The sequence below is a fragment of the Dufourea novaeangliae genome, unplaced genomic scaffold (assembly GCF_001272555.1).
Source record: "Dufourea novaeangliae isolate 0120121106 unplaced genomic scaffold, ASM127255v1 scaffold318, whole genome shotgun sequence".
Classification (NCBI taxonomy): Eukaryota; Metazoa; Arthropoda; class Insecta; order Hymenoptera; family Halictidae; genus Dufourea; species Dufourea novaeangliae.
Window position 1 is genome coordinate 235,105 of NW_015374196.1, and position 24,563 is coordinate 259,667.

A 24,563-nucleotide genomic window follows, 5' to 3' on the forward strand; every position below is an offset into this window, starting at 1 on the left:
ATAATTCCGAACACTTAGAACTTCCCTTATTTATACTCCGGTTCAATAAAAATGCAACACCTGAAAGATTACAAAGGTACCTTCCCTAAGGTATACTACCCTTCAGCATCCAATACCGGTATCTAAGTCGTACGAGGTCACCGAATTCGCAGATAAATTACCAGGGAGCAACAAATCGGCTAGAGCAGTCTCATAAAATCACCGGGTACACGGTGTGCGCATCGATGGTGAAATCGTGGTTGTATCACGGCGGCGAGCATCGCATGCAACCATCTCGCCGCAGATCCTATCGTCCAACAAATTCGGCCATGTGCACGAGTTACAACCGCCATAAAATGCTGGCCGTTTAACGATGGCACGAATTTATTGGATATTTTCGGTAGCTAATGTGGCCACCGACCTCTATCCCCTCTTTTAGCCCTCTCTGTTCGCCCTCTTTTCGTTTTTCACCCCCCTCCACGTCACCCCAAATGGTCCGACAAAAACCCTTTGGGTGCTCTTTCTCGCGCCTCTGATCCACCAAGAAGATAATGGCGCTGGGGGTACGGGTTCATTTATTGGGCGTAAATCCACGTCGGCTTCGGCCCTAGCCAGAGTTTCCTCCTCTCAGCCGCCGCGTGTAATCGCGTCCTACGGTGCGAGAGATCCCTCTTAACGTATTTCATCGAAATTCCCGGTGTCGAAAGGCACCGTTTACACGGGCCGACGTTAAGGAGGCTTTACGACGTACCCCTCGGCTACCGCGGCTCGTTACGAAACAGGCAGCGAGGGAAACGTACGGGATTGCTTGGGCACCAGCTCGCGGCGCGAGATCCCCCCCCCCCCCCCCGAGGTGGATTTATTGGCACGGTGATGCGCCAAAATACGAGCATTGGGATCCAACGGTGACGCGAGGTCGCGGGAAAACCGGCTGTTAAAATCCCTCCCTGGCGTACGATCCTTCTCTGACTACGCTCTGGCGAGACGCGTCGTCACGCTTTCGAGCGATATTTTAGGGATTATCTGATCACGAATGGGGAGCTTGTCGGTTAATTGTGCGAGCAGGGAAGTAGTAAAATCTGGTTGGGAGTTGTGGGTGATCTGGGTAGTACTGTTGTTTCGTTGTTTATTTGTGAGTTGGTGGTGAATGGACTGGATTAGATGGAGGCTTTTGGAACGCTTCGTGAACGTTGATTTTTAGTCCTTCTCGAATTTTAGATTGTTAAAGTTGGATTGTTTTATTATTTGACTATTTTGAACTCTATTGAACTCCTCGGGTCTATATGAGCCGAAGCGAAGATTATGTTTCAATAGGTATGCTTTTAAATATTTTAAGCATTTGTTTTCAGTAGTCAATATATTTACATTTCATGTCTACCTTTTTTCTTGGAAGTTCATATGTTATTACAATTTTTCCAATGGTAGGCATTTGGAAAAATTGATTTGGAAGGAAGACATAAATTTTCTACAGATACTGTCTTCGAACTCTATTCATTTTTCGATGATGTATTAGAAAACGATTTGCTATGGAATAAAATAAAATAAAGGGTATGTTCTGTGTTTTCCAGGTGAGGTGTCAGGTGAAAACGTGTCCGCTAATCCCGGACCACGCGGCGACCGTGGAGAGGCGACTGATTTAGGCACACATACCGAAAACAGCGACGGGGCCACCCTGGCCGCCAACACAACGGTCGACGCCAGGGGCGGAAGCCCCCAAGGCGCTCACCTCTCAAGTGCGGCCACCCCCAGACCGCCGCGGGGTAGAAGGCGGCAGAACCAGAATGGTCTCGACACTACACAAGTAAGTAATACATGTTGCAGCTCTATTAGATGCACCAACGTGCAACTCATGTTTCTTAAAAGCAGAGACCTGCAGTGTTAAAAGTTTTGTGAAAACTAAGCTTTATTAGTGAATCAATATAGTATATGGTATTTTTCACATAGTACACGTTGTTCCACTTTGTCCTATCACAGAATAAAAAATGCAAACAAGATGAAGAACGTACTATGCTTCAAGGCCAAGCGCAGGAACAATAACTTGTAAACTCATTTTACTACAGACTTAATATCTGTAACATAACACTTTTATCCTTCACCTATAAATGATTAATCTGACATTTATTGCCAATCTTACAAAAATCCCTTTTCCTGCGCAAGCACCAAAAAACAGGAATCTCCTGTATATTGGTACTCGCGATATTTGCCTTCCAACAGATTTCGAAAAGACTCGTGTACATCGGGTCTCTGAAGTGTTTGATCGCCCCCCGAGACACGTGTGGGAAGCACTCGAGGGACTTCGGGGCGGAGAGGTCGTAGCCTGAAGCGGTAGCTTTAACGTACTCGTGGCCAAGAGGAGTCTCGACCGGACCCATACGGACCGGTGCTGTATGACAGCGATGTCAACCGAAGCTGCAGTGTCATCCCGCCGCTGACATCCGCGTAGAGCCGTTCGACGCTTCTGTAAACGGCGTGCACGGGAGGCCAGAAAAAAAAGGCGACAGTTCGGCGGCCGGGAAATGTCGATGGTCATCGTTCGAAAATAATGGCCGTTCAATGACACGTGGAAATCGGTTGCTACTATCTTTCGACGTGGATCGTATGAAGATCTTTGTGTCAAGACAACGAAGAGTGAGACGGTGGGGATGGATACCGAGGAATGTACCGAGATCGTTTCATAAAGGCATTTTAATTGATGATGAGGAAAAGGTTGGATAATTGAGTTTCGTACTACTGGTGAAAGTTTGCTACCGGTTCAGTTATCATTTGTCGTTATGGTAGAAATGGGAGTAGCCAAATCTCTCCGACTTTCTACAGACACGGAAAATTATCGGAAAATACAGTTGCGTGTATTGGACAAGTTAATTCGCCTTCCTGGTCAGTTGATTAATCTTTTGTGGTCCTATGTTGAGGTGGACTAGACATTCAATTCACTAACCGAATGTTTGTATATTTCTTTTAGAAGAATATAAGTTTAATTCTTCTAAAATATCAGGAATATACTGTTCTGTCAAGGTATCAAAATGTAGTGGAATTAAGGTCCTAAGTAGATTACCAAAAATACTTGGGACCGGAAAGCGTTAAAACCGAGAAGCTGTTAGTGGGAAAGAAGATAGAAGTGAGTTGCCAGCTGATAAAGAAAGAATTATAGTACCGGGTCTTGTGCTGCTTATAATTGTGTTGCTATGTCCCAAGCAATGATCTATAGAAAGGGAATACATTACCCATTTACGTTTCGTAGGGTCTTCGGGACACCGGTGCATCGCTTAAAGATTATAATGAGCCTTTTATCAAGAAAAATCTTCTACAAATCGTAAAAGAACTTAACGACGGAGAATCTAAAGACGAGGTAGGTAGGCGTCCAAAAAGAAGAGTATTCTTCAACTCGTAGAAGAACTTAACTCGTTTCATTGGACTACCAAGAAGTCAGAGATATTCCAAATCATAAATATCACAGATATCTTCCAAACATCGTTAATTACTTTGTACGCATAGATATGTAAAAACCTAGCACCACAGTTTAATTTGGTACAAGCTTCTTATAATAAAATAGAGAAGTCGCCTGATGTCCATTAAATGACAGCGCAAGGAACTAACAGAAAACAAGTTAAAGATGAGCTATACAGGCTACCAAAAACAAAAATAGTTTTCATCTCGTGAAAGAACATAACGACAAAGAAGCTGAAGATATGCCAAGTAGAATATCAAGAACAGAAATTTTCTCCACCTTGCGAAGAAAAGAGAGATCAATCCTAATTGATCGGCAAAGAGGAGGACACATTAGCCCAGGTTTTGGGCGCAGATTGCTCGAAAGGACTATCCAGCATTTTCTTTCGCAAGAAACTGGCAAGAGGACTGAAAGAACAGAGTCCTGGGACTGTATACACAGGGATCGTGTCTACGTCGCGAGACCCGGAGCGGTCCCTTGTCAGGAAGAGGTCTCGAGGCGAGAAAGAGATTTACCGTGGCCTCTTCGAGCGGCTCCTCGGACTCCTCGGGGACCCTATTCTACGCCAATCGAGTCTCGTTCTTCTTAGTGTCACGCCGCGTTCTCGCAGCCGAAGAGGAGTCAACTCTTACGCCACGCGTTGCCTTCATTACCATATCTCAGATGCAATCTGTTCCCGGGAATTAATGCGCGGAGATATTTCCTGCCAGGTCGGATACTTACCCGAGTGAAACCAAAGTGGATCGCAACGACGTTTTCAATGACCAAGGATGCGCGAGCCGTCAGGGCATCCCTTAAATTGCATTGGACACCATTTAATGCTTTCTTTAGATTCCTTATTTTGGAACAGTTTGTTGTTGTGATATATAATAGAATTGTTTGAAGTTTCATTTTATGTATGGTTTAATTCTAAGTGATTGATATACTCTAGATTTTCTTTATGTATGGCCTAGGCAATCGTGTAATATTGAGTATAGATGTATCAAAGTTTAATAAACTTTAGTTTGGTTTTTATTTTATTTGGGTACTAATAGAACGTTTAGTAGACGTCCGTTCATTGTAGTGTAAGATAATTTCTAGTGGATTATGTTGTCGAAGTTTATTTAAAAAATGCTTTATACTCTTGTTCCAGGTCAAAACCGAACGCCTCACGCCAGACAATAATTCAACGTCATCGAGGAGCGTGACGCCCTCTTCGTCGAGCCATCCGGGGACGCCGCCAAATGCAACCCCTCTTGGTGGATCCGAGGGGCCGCCACCACCCCATCACCTCAAACACATGGAGCAGATGATGGGGCGAAGTTACAGCGATTTTATGAAAAGTCTGGCTGCCAAGTACAACAACGCGAACCCCAATGAGTAAGTCGTCTCCTCTGTTACCTTCATAATAAGCTTTCTCAGACCCTGATGACTCGAGTTGCAATTGTTATTGGCTGAAGCTTCGATCTTTGCAACTCTGTAGTTAATAATAATTGTATATAAACTATAATCATTTTAAATATTCCTACAATCAGTCTTGAATTGACATGGTTAGGCTATAAGGATCTCTGGATCCGATAACTCCTTGTTCCATCCCTTAACTTTAATCATCAGGCTATGGGTATTAATATGAATTCGTATTTTTATCCACTATTTTGCGAAGAAAAAAGAAACAAAAATGTTGTTTTTCTTATTAAAGAATTTAATTTATTTAATTTTTCTCTTGAGAATTTTGACATTTGCTAGAACCATTCCAAAGAATTATAGAAGATTATAGGAACTATGTTAATTAACAGATTCCGCGACAATTATCCCTATATTCATCAAGATTTCTGATTGCAAAACGGCCATTACTTTTGCACACAATTAGTATTATAATCTCTTAAAGTGCCAAGAATTCTTAGTCCCTTTTCCCCAAGCGCAAGCAAACGTCCGCCCATTCGAACGTCCCGACAGCGACTATCGTTTAGAGCTAGTCGAAGTAAAGAACGTAAGACCTTGGTAGTCATGACGCTTGCCTTGACATTCTTCCTGCGATCTCCGTGTTCCGTGTGCATACGTGGGAACGCAGGTACGCGTAGCAGTCGATTCCTATGGTACAGCCCGGACAGTTGGACGAGGGATACAATGCCGTGGATGGATAATATTGATCGTCTTGTTGCATGTCGCGCGATATTGATGTTCGCGGGGACAGGATGGCTGGGTGTCCCCAGCGATATTGTCACCGCTGAACCGGTTGCAGATCCGTGGACTTTCAATTGTGTACCTTCCGGCAGCCGACCGGTAGGTACTCGACTGATCAGTCAAGTATCGGGCAGAGATCGACTTGACGAGGACGCGGGAAGCTCGTCACCTAGCGATCTGTGGCATTTCGAGGAGAAAGTATACATATAACCTCGTTCATCGTTCCAATTCGTTGAATAAATATATTCTTCGATCTTTTGCGTATGAGTAGATTCAGAACTCGGTGTTAGGTCGCAAGTTCAATATTATTTTAGTAGTAAATGAATCTGTTTAGTTTCAGATGTTTCTATCGGATTAATTGATTAGGACGCCTTCGGTGGTGATTTTAGGTGCATTAATAATGGAATTTTTATTGTTAAACTTGATGGAAACTGACAACTTTAGACTTAATATTCATAACATGATCTTATTCACTTTTAGACCTTGGAACTTAGTACTCATAACATAATGATATTAACTTGTAGAGAATGGTGTATTGGTAACAGGGTTTTGATGTCAGGTCCCAGAAGTATTGCTTAATGGGAAGGTGTGGTATTCATTTCATTTTTTCTAGCTCATGTAGTAATTCTTTCTAATTTTGTTATTCCACACCTCTGAATCGGTTGAGGTAATTACGGAAATAAATCTACGGAATTTACGTGTTACAGTTACTTCAGTACACCAAGAAACGGCTATCCTCCGGGTTTGGATCCGAGGTTTCCGGCGTTCAAAACTGCCGCGACGCCGTTCGTCGGTTTAATGGCCCCTCTTGGCGCGCCCCAACCGCCTCCCGTAACAACCACCTCACCCCTTTCCAGCAAAGATCCGAAGGAGCAAAAGCAGGACAGTCTGTTCGGTAATCCTGTGTTCCCGCCGATGCTCGACATGTCGTCGACGCAGGCTCTTTTGCACATGGTCAGGACCGCGAACGCCGCGCAGAACGCGGCCGAATTGGAAACGTACCTTAAAGGTAACTGTTGGTAATTCTATCCTTCTGGACTCTGAACTGGGGGTATCAATGAGTAACGGAGTATTTCTTTTTACTCACAAAATTCAGTATTTCTTCTGGAGAAAATTAATTGTACATGTTCTTTTAATAGTATTCGTCTTTAATGTTCAATGTCATAAGTCAGTTTTGTCGAGCATCAGGTTGGGAAGATTATATTTCAATGTTTTATACCATTTTCATGAAGTACAGGAAAGAGAAGATTTTAAAAAATTCACACTGTATTGCCATCTTATTAAGGAAATAGTGAATTAGTCACTGCTATACCTGATACAATCAATAGTAAATTAGATCGCCTATTCGAAACAGGATGGTTGTAGTATATTCTGTAACAGGGTAATCGGAATTTGAAAAGATAACGATGGCTTATCTACAAAAAAAACTTATTACAGCATTATTTTGACTAAAAAGACGTGTAAAGTGTGTAAAACAGTTCCAGTTTTTAAACTTGCACTAACACTTGCATTTAATAAATGGAAAGTTTAACACAAAAAAATTATATTTCAAGGAATTCAAGTAATTATAAAATTCAGCCTTCGAGATTTATGGCACCACAATGGAATGTAGGTGCGGTTATTAAGGCTTTGTAACGTATTTTCGGGAATACCTTATCGTCTTTTATTTACGTTCCCCCTTCATTTGTTTTCCTATCTGAGGTCAAATTCGTTGGAACATTTCAGTATTCCGCGAGCCGTCCTACGCGTAGGATATCGGAACTGTAAACACAGTCGGTGTTCGATAATTTTTGTAAATCGAATTCTCGTTCCGAAATAATCAGTGATTTTCCAATTAATTGATTTTATTAATTTAAATCAAAACAATTATTTAAAATCCAAATAATTAATTCGATTCAATTAAATTGAAATAATTAATTGTATTATTTACAGTGGAACTAATTTATTCTATTAAGAAAAATTGATATATCAGTGTTGGACATTAACATATACATCTGTCGTGAATTATCAGTGACCAGTGAATTATCTCGTGATCAGGTGCGAACAAAAGAGACGCCGGCGTGACGAGTCCTCTGGATCTCTCGAGCCCAGGAGGTTTCGCTCCCCGTAAGAGGCAGAGACCGGAAACCAGAAGATCGGGCAGCGTGTCGCCGAAACCGAAACCAACCCCAAGACCCACCACCCCACCGCCAGTCAGGTGTCCGTCCCTCTGTGGCCACATGCCCTGCGGCGATGGGCAAGCCGTCAATCGGTGGACCATCGAGGATGTCGTGAATTACGTGTCGTCGATCGACAGTTGCGCCGAGTACGCTCAGGTGAGTCACAACAATTTTTTTTTTCACTGTTCCGGTTCGTTTCATCGATTTCGCCACTACGACATTACTGGTGCCTCGAAAGAAACGCCAGAGGCGACGGGAAATCTCGAGTATTCCTCTCCAAGAGCAATAATCAAACTACCCACAATTCCATCAATCTGTCAAGCAATGCTAATAGCAAATCAACAGAAAACCTCCTATCGCTCGAAAATTTATGTCGCAATTAATTCCAGTAACGAAACATCGCTCATCCCTCGAATCCCAGATCGCTTACAAACCGTCTGCCTATGGTTATTCAAGGTCACGCCTTTAATTACTTCCCCGTCGCTCTGATTTCACCCGAGTGAGCTTTCTCTCCGTCTCCATTTTTTTTCAAGCTTCCCTCTGATCTCGATCCCTAGAAAATCTAAACACAGACATCCATTGCTTCCGAGGAGAACAAAGGAAAACGTAAAATCACGTGCGTCATTCGATGAAAAAACAAGGAATAGTAAGGGATAAGCTTGGACGTGGTTGTTTTAATTGCTTTTGAAAGTCGTTCGCGTAATGAGCCCTGCCGTGATCCGTCGGGCAATATCTCTGTGGAGCATGTTCAGCTCGACAATCCTGGTCGGCGGTGAGGTAAACGAACCGAAGGAGGTCTAGGAAGCATCGAATGACCTGACATCAGTCAATCCAGACAGTCTGGCATCAGCTGGGGGGAGGGGGGCTCCGTTAGAAGAGTTCTATAATGACCCCTCGAAGCTAGAATCGACCATCCACCACCCCTCTCTTGATCCTACAGCCCGCACTTTCTCCCCCTTTTTCTCGTTCGCTCCCGCGGAACACTCTCTCTCTTTCTTCTGTCCCCCAGGCGAAATTCCACGGTGAACGCAGAGTTATCCGTGATCGGTCGACATAGCCGTTTTTCACATTTTTCCGGCGGGGATTCGTTGGAAAGGAAAAGTTGTGTTGTGTGTCTCTTCCTGAACTACGGTTCACTGCTGTAAAGCCTTCGTGGCTCAAACCGTGGTGAAAATACGATTTCTATTGCGATAGGAAATAAGAGATACGTACATTTTCTTTCGGTGTGGTATTTGGGACAGGTGTCGAGGTAGACAGATAGTGGATAATGATGGGTGGACTGCGAATTTGATCGATTTATCGAATAATCGTTCTCTGAAACTCAATAGAATGGAATTTTTAAGAAAGTGTTCCAAGGTTCTTATTTAGAGGAACCTTAACAAGCGAAACAGATCTCTCACAAAAATTAGAAAGTGTAGTAAAGATCTATTTTCTAGGCAAAAATAACTATTTTCAATAAAATTACGAGACCTTGTAAAATATACAATATTTTTGAAAGAAAAATTATTAGGGACGTTATTATATACGTGTACGTAATTCATGAACTTTTTGATCGATACATTCGTATACATTATTTATACCAAACCGGACAATTTTGTGTTAATATAGAGTTCATGAACTGCTATCTAAAAAAATATCTCATCGCTGTTTTTTTGTCAGCTCATTGCTGTTTTGAAAGTCTTCCTACAAGACGTGGATGTCCATTAATTCTCCCTCATCTTGGTGGTTCGTTCATCCTCCCTTGATAACGTAATCGACTCAATCGAGAGCAAATCTTAGGAACGCCCTCTCGACGTTCCGAAAACTTCCAACCGTTCTGAAACCATTGACCGTCCGTTTCGAGGCGTAACGCGGCTCCACGGGGAACTGTCAGCCCCGATTATGTGACCGGTTATCGTTGCCCCTCGCTGCCAGCCGCGATCCTCGAAACGTCAGACTGTCAGCTTCGTAAATTTTTGCGGAGGCATCCACCAAGTCATGCATATTCATGAACACTCGAACCGAGAACGAGGTCCTCGAGTATCTCGATCGACCGTCCAGTGTCGGATTCGAGGATGACTGGAACACGAATATGGTCGCTGCTGGGATCACAGCGGAAACACTTGCGACTGCTAACTTATATGGAAGTATGTAATATTAATTTCATTTCCAGTTCTATAGCAGTATTTAATAGCAATTTATCTAACAGGTTGACCAATAGTATTACGAATATTAGTACATTTTTGGATTCGCAAGAAAGCAATTAAAATTTACGGAATTCGGTGATTACCACAGAAAGTATTAAACATGAATTAACTCGCAAATAATTAAAGAAGTAAATAAACAAAAGCCTCCAAATATAAGAAATTCGTGACTCGCAATTCTACGTTCCAATACAGAACGAACATTCAGGACGACTTAAAACAATAGATTCATAAAATACAATTATAAACAAAATTTAACGTTGGCAAACTGGAGTCATAAACCTTCCGATAATTACATAGACCAGCATAAAAGCGTTTTCAATAAGAAGCCGACTAATTGATAATCCGGATGGGGGTTTGCGAACGTATCGGTTCCATTGAGCGCAACCGCGGTGAGTATATGTATGTATACCCTACATCTGCGATCGACGACGAAGCCGAGCCCGAGTTTCGTGACGAATCGTAGATAGCAGAAGCACGAACGAACGATTTACAAGGTTTTCTGGTTCGTAAATAGCGTATCGCGTCGCAGCATCCCGAGATTATCTTATAAAGGATACCGCGGACTGATCAACGATGAGAAAGAGAGAGAAAGAGGGAACGTTCCTTCGGTAGATCCTCGTGGAATTATAGCGTTGATTCTTATCTGGGATCTGGAATAGCGGCGCGATACGTACGCTCACTTTCGTTCGTTCGTACGTACGGCGAGAACCTATCGTCGCGGAAATGTAAATAATTGCCGCGAATACTGCGTACCTAATTATCGCGGCTCGTTCGGCAGCTTGGATTTATGATCCTCAATAAAGACGCGATGTTTAATTGCTTGTTGATGATGTTTGCCCTGTGTTTCTACGCTGATTAACTACAAAAGCTACCCGAAGTCTGGACAATTCACAAATGACTCGTTATTAGTAATTAGTAGACTGCGGATTTTTATGCAAAATAATATTTTCTAAAGCAATTCATACAGAGAAGGTTCAATGTAGAAATTTCTGTCTTTTCTCAAGTATCATATTCGGTGCCGAATAAACCAACAAACTTATTGGATCTGATGAAAGTTTTGTCCTTTATTGTATTTTACAAACCCATATAGGCTATAAATGCATAAAATCCGCAGTCTCGTAATTACACTGCGGATGTTTATAAAAATATAGGTTTCTATGGGTTAATTTGTAGAAATTTGGAGTAAAATAAGTCGTTGTTATTTTACGGAAAATTTTCGGAAAATCTTTATTGAATGTTTTCTACGAGTAATCAACGCGTAATCTCCCCTAAGAAGAAGCCTCGCCAGTGTAAAGTACCCATAAGAAACGTAGCGTGTTTCGGAATCAAGGGGGACAACTTTAAACCCTCCACCATTGGAGCGTCTTTATGTACGCGGGCTCGGTCCCAGATCGTTAGAAAGTCATGAATGTGAATCGAATCGGTTCGTACGTCTTTCGTGATGTGGCACACAAGAAGATATCGTGTCTTCACGTCCCACGCATGATCTTCATGCAAACTCCTCCATCGTTTTCGCTCGCGTTTTATCGGTGTCGTGCATGTCGTCCATTCCGAGCATGCAGTGAGCCTCTAATCTTTGTTGCAAGAGACAAACTGACAAGTTTTTTTTAGGACGTTTTTTTTAGACACGAGGGATATCGACTGATCCACTCGACATGCCTCTTCACGATTCACGCCGCGAACCTTTACGTACATACGTTATCGCCTATTAATGATTAATCGAACGGCGTTTTGTCCGCGCGTACGCGTTAACCGTTTCCAGAACCAGAGAGAGAGAGAGAGAGAGAGAGAGAGAGAGAGAGAGAGAGAGAGAGAGAGAGAGAGAGAGTCGACCCGGGTCACATCACATCTCCGCACCGAATCGTTAGAAAGTCCGCTCTGGATCCTTCCATCCGAGTATCCTTCGTTTTTCACCCAGACGTGCTTTCATTTTTCATCGTTCTTTCCGGCTCTTTCCGCGATTTTTTTTGCAGTTTCTTCTGCGCTGATTGCGAACGGCGATCTAGTTTCGCGTTTCTTTCGGAAACGGAGAAACGGAGATTGGATTCGACTGGCGTGACCGAATTCGATTAAACTGATTTTGAATTAAGTAACCAGCGGGAATATAAATTGGCACAATTGTTGTTACTTTTTAGATTTGTTCAGGTCGGAGATTGTACTTTGTGTATGCTTGTTATTCGTTGGAAATGATTGATACAGTTATTGGATCGTATAATTAGAGTAGTGAGTCGGAAAAGTAATTAGTAGACTGCGGATTTTTATTGTTTCTAGAATTAGAAACAGCACGATCACATTTAGCTTTCCACACTGTAATTAAGTGCTTTCCCTATTTGCTGTTCTTTCTTCGAATCGTACGCTTCCGTGTTTCCTTCAACCCGTATCGGTACGAACAGCGCCTCGATCAGAGAAGCCATCCATCCAGCGGGATAGTTCGTCTTGATTGCGAAGTATCTGGCTTGGTGTTCGCGTTGTTAGCGCGTTCTGAGACGAAAAGGGTTCGCCTCCGCGGTCGTTATGCTGGAAAAGTCTTGTGCAACAACTGAAGTGTGCATCTCGAAGTACGTTACTTTTCTACGTCCACCGGTACAGTAACGTATAAATCAGTCCGCCTTTAGGTGACGCGTTGACGAAGAACCGACCGAGCTCTTTGTTTGGCCTGTCGGTCTTCGGTATATTAGTTTGAGGATTTATTGTTCCCATCATTGGCACGTCAACGACCAAGATAGGAGGTAGTAAAAAAAGATTTCTTATATGATAGAATAAATAAAATTGCTTCTCGTATTGTGTAATAGTCTGCTCCAGGCCTCAAGGTACAATTAAGTTCCTCCGTGTCCTTCGTATCTCTCAGCTACAACTCCGCCTGATAAATCGTTACACGGTTGGTCCCCGTAAAAATTCCTCTCTACCGGAGAACCGAGCCTCTTATCAGGCCTCTACGCAGACGTGTACCGATAGAAACAGTTACCCGATCGACTTTGTGCCGTACGACTTTATCCTGGCGATAAGCTGGACAGGATCGGTGCGCCTCGCGTGGATCCACTGGCTAGAAAGTATAGATCTCTCGACGGTTTTCGTGGAATCAACGGCGATTCGATCGGTTCTCATAACTACCCACGTGGTTGCCGTCCACTCGACGGGTAGCTAATTAACCGAGGGGCCACGTGTGAGCTTTCACCGCGACGTGCGTGTAATTACACGTGTTTCGAGTCGATGCAATGATTATTGCCGGTTGGGCCGGTAAGCTATCTATATTGCAACGGCAAGAATCATTTTCCGGCTATCCGCAAAAACTGATCGAATAATTCCTACCGACTGGATCGTAGGTTACCTTGCCTAGTAGCGGCAAGATTCATTCAAACAGCTTCTACATTCACTAAATACGAACACGTGTCTATAATGATACTATAGTTACTATAGTTTTGTAAGTGTATGTACTTAGTACGTCAATGAACATGAACGTAAATATTTTTTTAATTATTGCACGAGGAAATGGTCCCCGGCTGGGCATTTCTATGAAGTGACTCATAATCGTGCTTCTGTTCGGTTGACTGAAGTGGCAACTGGTCTTTATGTAAGGGACTGGATTCTTTGATGGAATAACTTCAGGTTGAAAAGCACTTTGGGTGCATATTTATGTAAGTGCTTTAGTATCTAATCCTTCTTTTTATGTACTGGACGATTTTCTTTCGGTGAATTGTTGAAATTAGAAACTCACATAAATCAATGGAAATGGTTGTTTTGTGCATCTTTTTCTTTGATGTGTTTTGTAATTGGTTCGGTGTAACGTTCACTTTCACATTTTTTTGGTCATAAAGAACTAATTACTCCTGGTGAGTTATAGATACTTCTGGGTATTCGGACATTCGTGACTGTCATTTAATTAAACTTCATTAGTTGCAACAGCTGAGAAATAGATTTTCAATTGGAGCACCTTAGAAATAGATTTCGAGATTCCGGGTCAAACTGAAATTTGATAATTATAGAGTCACTGTGTTTCTACGAGATCAGTAACACCAATAAATACCGCAAAATTCCGCAATTTCCCCATAAAATTTGCCCGTTGTCTCGTATCACCATGTAGACTGCATATCTTTAGGCAAATCCAAATTTGTATAGATTTATTTATTTTCTTCAAGTCGAAAACAAAATAAAATTTGTGCTAATTCCATTTTGCACATTCATATTTATGATAAATGCCAGAATCAGCAGTCTACTTATCACTAACCTTGCCACAGTACTAACACCACGATTTTCGAATCCTTTTAATTTATGATCCCGATGAAACCAATACGAACATTGTCCAACATTCGAATGAAAATGTTTAACCATATTCTGCTCGCACAAACAAGAACCGAGCAAGCCGAGCACAACATCGTGTTATACGTTCAGGTCGAACACTCGAATATATCCGCGGGAACAGGTAGCCACGAGAAATTCATACGCAGTCACGTAGGTAGATGTATGTAAGGCGATATCTGCGCACCTACGGCCGGGACCGTTTTTCTTCGGGCTGACAGATCGCTACCGTTCGTTTAGAAACGTTGTATGCGCCGATAAAGTGTGTGTATACATATAGGTGCCTTTCAGTGGCGTTCGTGTTCTGTCAATTTCCAGATGAAAATGTCTCCCGATACGGGGGCCACAGCGTACACGTGGGTGTAATTAGGGGGACATTAACCGTCTGGTATCTACACGGGTTCATTATGATAATGAAAGACAGTCGTCGAGAGCGAAGAATTTCTTTTTCCTCCGAATATCAACGGAACCGACACACACCGAATGGACAGTCGGCGATAGCGCGCGCGCTTGTTACAGGACATTTCTCATACGGTACTCGAAAAATCTGTCAAGGGACACGGACACATGTAATTAATGGCCATTAACAGTGGGGAAGCACATTCAAGGCTGAATGTTTTATCGTGCACGGACCTTTTTAAATGTTTGTCGCAGGTGTAAATGATAAGTTGTAATGGATTGTTTGGGTATGGGGGAGAGTTAATGTATGGGTTGCATTCCTGTTTGTACACTGAATAATTTGTTATAATAGTGTATAACGGTCTTATTGTAACAAGAAATTATATTGTCGATTCACTTGTGTCATAATTTAATTGTAATTTGCTTTGTTTGGTAAAAGTATTTAGTAGGGAGTTGAGCTTTATGTCCTATCAGTGAACGGAAGAAAATCAGAAGCTGAACTTCTGAGTTTAATAGCATTTGTTCAATGAAGCCCTTTGAGTGTAAAGAATTATAATATATAAAAGGCACGCGCGCGGTCATCGTTCGTGTTTTCGGATCCGTACGGCCCTCGTTTTCCTATTTCTTCGATCGATATGATCGAAAGCCTCCTCCCCCGGAGCCATCACTCACGTTTCCTACGTGGCGGTTCAATAAGCCCCTCCGGTTTAAACGTCGTGTTACCACATATTCCCGACTGGTTAAGGCTAAACCCGTATCCGTACGCGCGGCCAACAACGAGAAGACGAAGAAAGCAGCGATATCTGCGGCCAGTGGTCGGGAGAAAGGGGAACGAGGAGAAAGAACAGGGTCGTGACACGTAGACGTGTATACGAGGCACACGCGCGCGCCCGTTCGCTATATCGACAGCCGACGCAATCAACGTCTTATTGGTTCCACTGGTTGTCTTTGGCTATAATTCTCGTTGCCCTTCTTCGACCAAGATCGGTGAGCACTTCTTCCAGCTACCGTCGCCGATTCCTCATTAGCGCGAGCTCGATACCGCGTTGACAAACGCTGAAAGTGATTCGGTAACGATACGGCGTCGATCAACCGGCTGCTGGTAACGGAATCAGTTATTGATAGATCGTGGAATGGAATAGGACTGAGGAGAAAAATAGGTGAATTGTAAAATTAGAGTGTAAATTGTTCTTTGAAGGATTATTTCGAAATATTTAAAACGTTAATTGTAGGGATAAGTGTTTTCCAACAGATTGATATAGTAACATTTTATAAAACAATCTTTTAAAGAATTTAAAAATATTTTCAATTTTTGAATAAGGATTCTGGGGGAGAACTAGCAGTCAGAATGTCGAAGGATTTCCTCGTCAACCAGAGATTTCTAATCCCACGTACAGTTACCGGGGGATACACAATAATTTATAACCATTCATTCAGCGATAACCATTGAGAAGTTCATTCGTTCCGAGTAAGATACTAATCGCCACCATTAATCATTAATAACCGGAGGAAGAATAAAGTTTCACGGAAACACGAATTCCTCAGCATCGAAAAATTAAACGAGTGATCGAGAACGTCCCGAGACTTCAACGAACTCCGTACACCCTATTCATCACGTATTATCAGATGCTTCGTGCTAATTCATCATTAACGACTGACAAAGTTAATTATACCGTGCTCTCTGTCCCCGAGCTGACCGTTTTTCTTTCTTCTACGAGACTCCCTAAAAGCTGTACCCTTCTTATCAGATCCATTGTACATTTCCGAAGTGATCGATCAGCGTGTTACTGGATTTTTCTCTGGACTTCTAAACTGGTTTCGGAGTAATCAGCCAATCCTCGTTGCAGTTATCGAGTTGAGACTTTACATTATCTTAAGTACGTGCCCTAGTTGTTGAAACTTCGAGCCGAGTTCTTCTTATTCTTTTGCTTGTAAGCTTGTCTGACTGACTGTGAGTAATAGAAATGTTCAAAGTTGTAACGTTTGTCGGAACTCTTTAAAACATTAACACGATTAACGTGGTATACGTTATAGATTTGAAAATGTTTAAAATTTATTTTACACAAGAGCTTTTCGTTTTGAAGTGTTCTACACAATGCACATGCTTTCATTGCGGACTGAGGATTTTTATACACATCAAAGTTACCAATATCTATCGTTTAATTTAATTTCATACTTATCCTACAAATTATCTCGACATGACACTCGAAATAATTATTTAACGTTGTGAATCATTAATTCTGGCTGTATACGTACCTTTTCCTTAAAATTGATATTATAAAGTCTCTTTCTTCTTTAAGAACAAATCTGTTTATTCTAGAATAATTCAGACTGACAGAATGCAGTTCTTATATTCACTTAAGAATATATAAATTTATTGGAGTTGGACACACACCTTAATAACAGTAGCCAGTACATACACACACAAAACAGGGGACAAAAACAAGAATCAGAAATGAGATTCAGCGTAAAAGAATGTTGACAACCATCATTGAGTTTTATAAAAAAAAAAATATTCAAATGGAAATCACTTTCGTCGCGTCGATTGTCTCAAAACGAAAGTTAACGTCTCGGCCAATATCGGTGAATTCATCGTCGAACGTCTGTCCAGACCGTCGGGACATAACTAATTATAGCTCGTTATAGGTCAATGCTTAATTACACCGCGGGCGAGATTCCACCTCCACTCACGGTCTTATCGATCTCTCGATCGTAGACACGGGCAACAGGTTCTCCACCGGACTGGTTTGATTTTACCATAACTTCTGATCCGAATATCCACGGAGCCAGTTAACCTTTTCTGCCCCCGTGTGTCACTGATCCCGCCGCAGAATTCGCCGAGACTCACCTTATTTAGGTGTCTACCCAGGTTGTGTAATTAGTTTCTGCGGTTCGGTGTTATCCTTATGGACGACAAGCGGCGAAGTAGGAAGCCGCTTCTGTCTTTAGCGAACGAAAGTAACAGGGTGATTAATTTGTCGGATGCTGTGTTAGGCGATCGACTTTCACTTGCTCGATCATTTGGGTCCATTCAGATCTATCGGTGTGTACACGGAGACGGGCGGAATTTTAATCGAATAATACGTGGCGGTGGCGAATTAATACCTAGGAATTTAAATTTGACGTTTAAATAATTAAAATCAATGATTTATCTTTTTTTATCTGTCATTGGAGAATCTTTATTTAGATAATGAATTTGCTGAGATGTGTGTGTGTGTGTGTGTGTGTGTGTGTGTTCAGAGGTAGATCAGTAATTGTATTTGACGCGTTTAGTGTTATGATGGTCAACTGTGACCGGCGCTAGTGAATTATGGGATATGATTTTCTGAACAGAAATATTCAGAGAATTTTAAGTATTTGTAAGTAGTAATTGATCAGTGGTTCAGACAATACGTTTAACTAGTAGTATTTACACTCTTACCGAGTTAAATGTCTTTTATCGCGATTATACGGTAAAACGAATTTAATAGTAAATTCCGGCAGAGACCCATAAATTTCGATTTGTCAGGAGGAGAAAAAAGTACGAGATTCTTTAAAGGTATTCCAGAAACAGAAATATTCCCAAGCAAAGGAAAGCGAGGATCTAAATAGTTATTGCGTCTAAGAGGATACAGATATCTGTGCTACTATTTCAAGCCGGTATCCGCAGTAACTTAATCTGAAGCATGCACCTACAACGGCGACCGCCGCGGGAAAGATGGGACTGGAGATGTTTAGGGTAAGAGAGAATCGCAACGAAGAATTTCATGAAAGCAAGAGCGTGCATCTGTGCGCTACCGTGCAATGCAAGGACGTTCCTTTTAAGGATGGAGCCACTGTTTTATGCACATGTTTCTACAATGGTGCACTAGTTTAATGCTGATACCGCGGATGCGCTCGCTTCCTACTGCGGTCGCTGTAGGCGGATTGTTCTCTAAACACATGTCGTGCAATATTATCGAGTCGTGGGTCTGCACATGTATATTTGCCACGGATGGGAAACGTGCTATTTTCTCAACTTTCGCGTGTGAAAATACGGAAATGAAATAACTCATTGTATTTAAAAAGTAGGAGCATTCCAATACCTAAAAATTAATAAGAAATGAGTACCGAATGTTTCATCCAATGCCCGTACACTCTGGCTTATTTATTCCGATATCAAGATGCTAGGAGGAACACAATAATTTTGCTACAGTAACCTGAATTAATTTTCCAAATACCATTTATTTAGTAATTAAAGTGAGCACTATTTTATACTTCAGAACTCGGTGAATTTGCACCAGTTCACATCAAAGAGAGGAAGTACATTAACCTAAAAGGAGCGTCCTTGGACAGTCCGGAGATCAAAGTCCGGTCTCAATTTCACGTAATCCGCGACCGGTGCTTCCCTACCAAAGACATCACGAGTATATATTCCTTTTTCAAACGGCACGTGCAGTAATAGACACACCTATGCCCGTTTCCCTCAAGTAGATCTTCGCCTCGTTCTACACGTATCTCGTTATCATTTAAGGATGATTACAAAACGCGGCTAGGCTCGCGGCCCTCTTTCAGCGGATGATTGCGCGATGATGAGGCCTGAAATCACGGGACGACGTGGTTGTTTTAGAGGCTCCTCTCCTCAATCTCTTCGACGATATTCTCTGTGCGACCTGTTACCACTCCGTATAACTCTGTTCGCGTTACAAGCTTGATGAATGGCCGGCTGGCGTCTTCGTCTTTTGCCTTCGTCCTCCCCTCCTGGCTCGATGCTTCCTCGCCTCTTTCTCCGGTGACAGATCTGGGTTGCCTCGAGTTACGTCACCCCTCGTTTGTCTTCATCTTCCTTTTATTCTCGTTATATCCTCTAGTTTTTTTTTCTTTGCTCTTACGCTTATGACGACACGAAGAAAGTCTTTTCGGCTGACCTGAATGTATCTCTACCCTTTTGTTGGAACTTTAGTTGAAGGTAATTGTATGGAATTTGTACGAAAATGAAAACAGATTCTTGTGGTAGGTGAATTGACGAGTGATCTACTTACTTAAATAATTATTAAATGATTTATCAAAAATTAGTCTGCGTTTTATCGTGAGCTTCAAGGCTGGTTTTCGATTAGGTTCAAGATTCCTAAAATAGCCATATTTTGAATATAAGTGACGAGAAGGTGTAGTTTTGAGCAATTATGCATTTTTATTTTCGGAAAGGGAGAAGCGCAACACAAACAACAGAGTAGTATTCTTATGAAAACGTCCACGTATCTTATTCATCACTCTGATCCACCCACGGAATTCGCAGTCATACCACGAAGTCGGTTTAGGGGACAGCGCATCGATTCCACGTTCCCCTGACCACCTAGCGACCAGTTCCCTTGGTTCCCGCGGGTCATGCAAAAAATGAGGCGCATTAAGGAAGAAAGGGTAGGGGATCAGGGGACGTAGAAGGGAAGGGGAGCTTTCTCGAGAGGGTCTCGTTTCCATCATCGTCTCGTTAAAACCCATCGATCCGCCGGTAGCAATCCGAAGACCGTCCCGTGACACGCTGGAAATGCGGTAAACGAACAGTCGCTGCCTTTAAAGGGCCTACCCGTTCCCTTCCCCTCCACCCTTTGGGGACGAGAGCACGTTTCAGGCCGGCTCTCTAAAGTCGGACGTCATAGACAGCTGGTATCTTTATCGAATCGATTCGGCTGACAAACTGGAGGATACTGCAAAGACGAATAGCCGATCTGCATGAGCTATGGAGTCGTGTGCATTGCGATTAGTCAGGGGACTCGAAGTCCTCGTGCTCTAATGGGCATCGTTAGCCGCTTCACGTAAAGGAGAGGAGCGTGTCGGTACGCCAGCCAGCCGCGACCGTTCTAGCCTAACCTGGCGGAGGTAGAGGTAACGCAACGTGCCGCGAAACGGTAGGCCTCTTGATGAACGGGTCGAGGAGACGTCCCCGATCGCGAACGGGACGCGTGTACGGTCGTGCCGATCTACTTGTTCTCGGGGTGTCCCGGCTAATCGTACCCCGTGATCGTCATCTTCGGCTAACCCTTTCCCAGAGGCCTCGAATATGGGAACAGGATACTGCTGTTCAGGTAGAAGCCTCTAAGGCTTTAGCTTTCGTTTCTGCAATACCTGTCGTCGATATTAACGCTGCGATGCAGTAGCCTCGTGTGAGGGTCAAGTGTTAGTGGATGTCATCTGGTACTTTTCAGATATTCAAAGTTATTAAACTTTTCTATACACATAGAAAAGGCCATATTTTGTTAATTGTTGACAGACATAGCCAACCACTGGTGAAAATTACTCCGTGATGATAATACTTGATCACTAGAGCGCGGGCTTGTTTCAAAAGTCTGAAATACGACAATACGAGTCTGCACAGAGGCAACCTGAAAATCACAGAGACGATCTTTCCATCCTCGTCCATTCTCTCCCTGGCCCCGTCCCTCCTCCCGCGTGAGCGGTCTTCTCATTACACTCGGGGGAACAGAAGTGGGTCGTGGCACGGGCGCGGTAGCCAGTCACGGCGAAGGTGAAGTTAGGTGGGGTACACACGATCCCATTCCTTCTACGAGGGTAATGATAATTAATCCACCAGGGACCGCTCCTTTCAGCCGGACCTCCGTGGTCAACGTCGAAGGCGCCCGAGGTCAGCCTCGGGAGAGTCTTCTCTCCCGCCTTCCTCTTCCTCGCCCATCTTGGCTTCTTTCCCTGTACGCTGGTTCTTCTTTTTCTTTCCATTAACCAATTAATAACGTCACCTACTATGGCGTTACCGTTCCGGTTCTCCTCCCTGTGTTGACCCTGGCGAACGGTACCTGCACAAAGACTCTACGGTTCGAAGAACCCTAGATCGGAGAGCTAGGCGATTATGTCCCTCGGGGAGGATCAAGTCACTCGGAGTGCAATTTCATCGGGTTCAGCTGGCCTGGTTATCTAATGAGAGAGTTCAGGTTCTGGATGGTTTATTAGACATTTTCTTGCCCCCTGAAGTGAAAATCAGCTTGAGTAGGTATTTTGGAGCTTAACGTGTGCCGAGTTTCTGTCGAATGGAGTGTCTAGTCGATCGCGTGGTAATGACAAAGATAGTCTTGTAAGTACTTTGTTCGGTACTTGTTACCTGTCGGATGATTACAAATAATCAGTTTGTATAATTTCTTAAAACTCAACCCAATATATTTATGGGTTGCCCAACAAAGAAGATTAATAGTAATAAGATGGATAATAATTTTTCGATAAGATTGATTGGAAGGTTACACTTCAATCGACCGTTTGACAGTCTCTCGTTTGCTCCTTAACTCAACGAATTAATTTTCATTCCTTTGTTAATCTCCCTTCGGTTGAATAATACTTCACCTCGGAATAACCTCAGCTTTATTAGATTAAATGATTCGAGTATCCACGACGACTACTTCGCGGGGAAGATCTCTCCGATTAGTTGACTCGTTGAATGTAATCAAGATGGCCTTCTCTCGCTGCTGCTAACCAACATATTTCTTCTTGCTCCGACCAATTTTAGCATGTAGGATGGCTTTGAGATAGGCATCTTGTCATTACGATGATAAGCCCTTTTTTTCACGCATCCTGCAATTACTTTCATCTTTTCACTATTCTATCAGGGATGTTATTCTTTAGACAGCTTCGATAAATTACAACATCTCTATATTCGTTCAATTTTCACAAGAGCCACTTATTAATCCCTTGTAGCAATCACTTCTTGTTATTCATTTTTACACTTCCATATGGCAATGAATACTCAAACAGTCGGCAAGTTTCAACTCTTTATTTGCCTAATAAGGATTGACAAATTGGGTTCCCGAAATAGTAGTTCTTTTGATGAATTATTAATTCATTCTTGTTTATCTTTATGGAATCTAACACAAGAGGAATAAACAATTCAAGGTTCTAGAAGAATCACATTTTTAACTATTTTTACGGATCGTGTCCTACAGGTGTGACGATGAATAGCGGGGTTGGTGTATGAAAAGTAATTTGTAATTTTGGATATGGGACGTCAGCTCGCGATCACATTATCGCGTATTAAATCCGAGGGAATTTCGCGCAGTAACAAAATACTCGAAGAAGGGAAGGGGACCCATTGAATCCCGGCGTCGATTCCGGGGCGGAACGACTTCATTTAAACCGTTCATCAGAATTAGCTTGACTGTTAAATCGCAATCGGCGGCGGTCGATCGCACAGGCGTCGTTTGTCGCGAGATCGTTTATGCAACCACGGTGCCCAGTCTTCGCCGGTGCAATGTGCAGATGATGAAAGATAAAACGGGCGAAAGAGCACGGAAACGAACGTAATAATCTTGTTAAAATTCTCCGAGCTGAGGCAACAACAGCCTAAGCGCGCCACCAGTCGCGGAAAATCGTCGGGGAAAATTGTTTATTGGTCGAGGAGGAGCAGGAGGAAAGCTGGTAAGAAAAGAAAATTGAAACCGCCAGAGGAATTTCGGTTAATTGCAACATCGGTTGGTCGCTCACGTTTACGACGTTAGGAGTTCAAAAGGTGAGACCCAAGAGCGAATAAAAGTGGTTGCGTCAGCTTATGCCCCGGTTGAAAAGATCCATTGTTTCCGTTCTGCGTTCGAAAGAAAGAATTTTCGCTCGCGGTTTTATAATTGCCCCGCCGCCCCCCCCCCCCCCCCCCCCCGGCCCGCAAAGTGGCACGGGCGAACTTGTGCAAGCGTTCCGAGTCTACTTAATATAAAGGCAACATTTTCGCGTGGCGGACACACGATCAGGTTGCCACTATTTTTTTCTAAATAAAAAGAAACGTGAATGATTATTAATCTATACGAGTGATACCCTAGTTTAAAATAAAATGTGCGGTAAGGGTCAAGGAATCCCAATACACAAATATGTCGTGACGTTTCCTGTCTCGCATCGCCTCCACAGGTGCCCTCGATTGCCACTAGTATCACTGTAGCAAAAGAACGACTTTAGTAAGAACCAATGAAACTTTTATTACATTACATATACCAATAAGTAACCCATTATTTCTTGACGAAATCTGTATTCGTTTATATAGAAGTCAAGGATCTATACTATTTTATGTGTATTTGTAACGATTTTCCATTAATTGATGTTTGCAATTTAAAATATATCGTTTCAGAACTGAAAGCATAGTAAATTACAGATTGTTACATCTAATGTCTATAGTGTAATGAGACGAGATAATGGATGTGAGAAAATAAAGATTCGTTGAGTTCTTGGATTTGCATAAATAATCGTGGTTTAGTTATCCGTACAGACGAGATCTTCTTACGGAAATAGTGGACGTAAATCACAAGTCCCCGACAAAGCTTTCCTAACAGCTCGGCGCAGAAGTGAAACATAAAGCCGAGAGGTAGAGCTAATCGACTCGCACAATAAATCTCATTCATTATCTCCGCGAGGATTCACACGCACACGGAGCCGGGTAAAAAGTGTTGCTGGAGTGCGAGGGGTTAACAAATTGTTCGGTCGTCGCGTAATCGTGCCACCCCCTGTCCCTTCTACAGCGATCAGTCTGTCGCAATCTTGAGATCACGCGAGCTAGCGATGGGACCAAGTACATCGCAAGTGGTAGCGGATGCTGATTCGAATAATGTCTCAATAAAATATTAATATTTGATGAAATAATTCGAACAATATTTTACTTTGAATGACAAAGGCAAACGTAGGTATAAAAGGTTTCTTAACACAATAAATTCAAATCTTCTGTGAGTATTTTGATAAAACGGAAGTAATACTCCTGAGTACATAGACTACGGATATTTATTTTATTTTCCTTTAGTTTTAGTATTAATTTAGAATAACTTTTTTCGTTTATGTTAGTTACAGATGTTGTTGCATGTATAGTTTTTTCTGAAGTAATTTACAGGCACTGATATTCAACAGAAACTTTGTTATTTCTCTAAGTTTTGCAAGGTTCCAAATGGAAGGACGTTATTAAATTTTTAACTGCACTGGGATTTAGATAACTATTTACGCAGTATA

General features: G+C 42.5%; 1 protein-coding gene across 1 annotated transcript in view; it reads left to right on the forward strand.

The window, feature by feature from the left end:
* LOC107192264 overlaps nt 1–24,563 on the forward strand; it is a 228,140-nt gene that overhangs the window by 159,849 nt on the left and 43,728 nt on the right. Inside the window, exons 5-8 of the mRNA XM_015581480.1 lie at nt 1,548–1,780; nt 4,557–4,783; nt 6,295–6,596; nt 7,625–7,902. Of these exons, the coding sequence (XP_015436966.1) occupies nt 1,548–1,780; nt 4,557–4,783; nt 6,295–6,596; nt 7,625–7,902 (1,040 nt within the window). The remainder of the gene's footprint in view (nt 1–1,547; nt 1,781–4,556; nt 4,784–6,294; nt 6,597–7,624; nt 7,903–24,563) is intronic.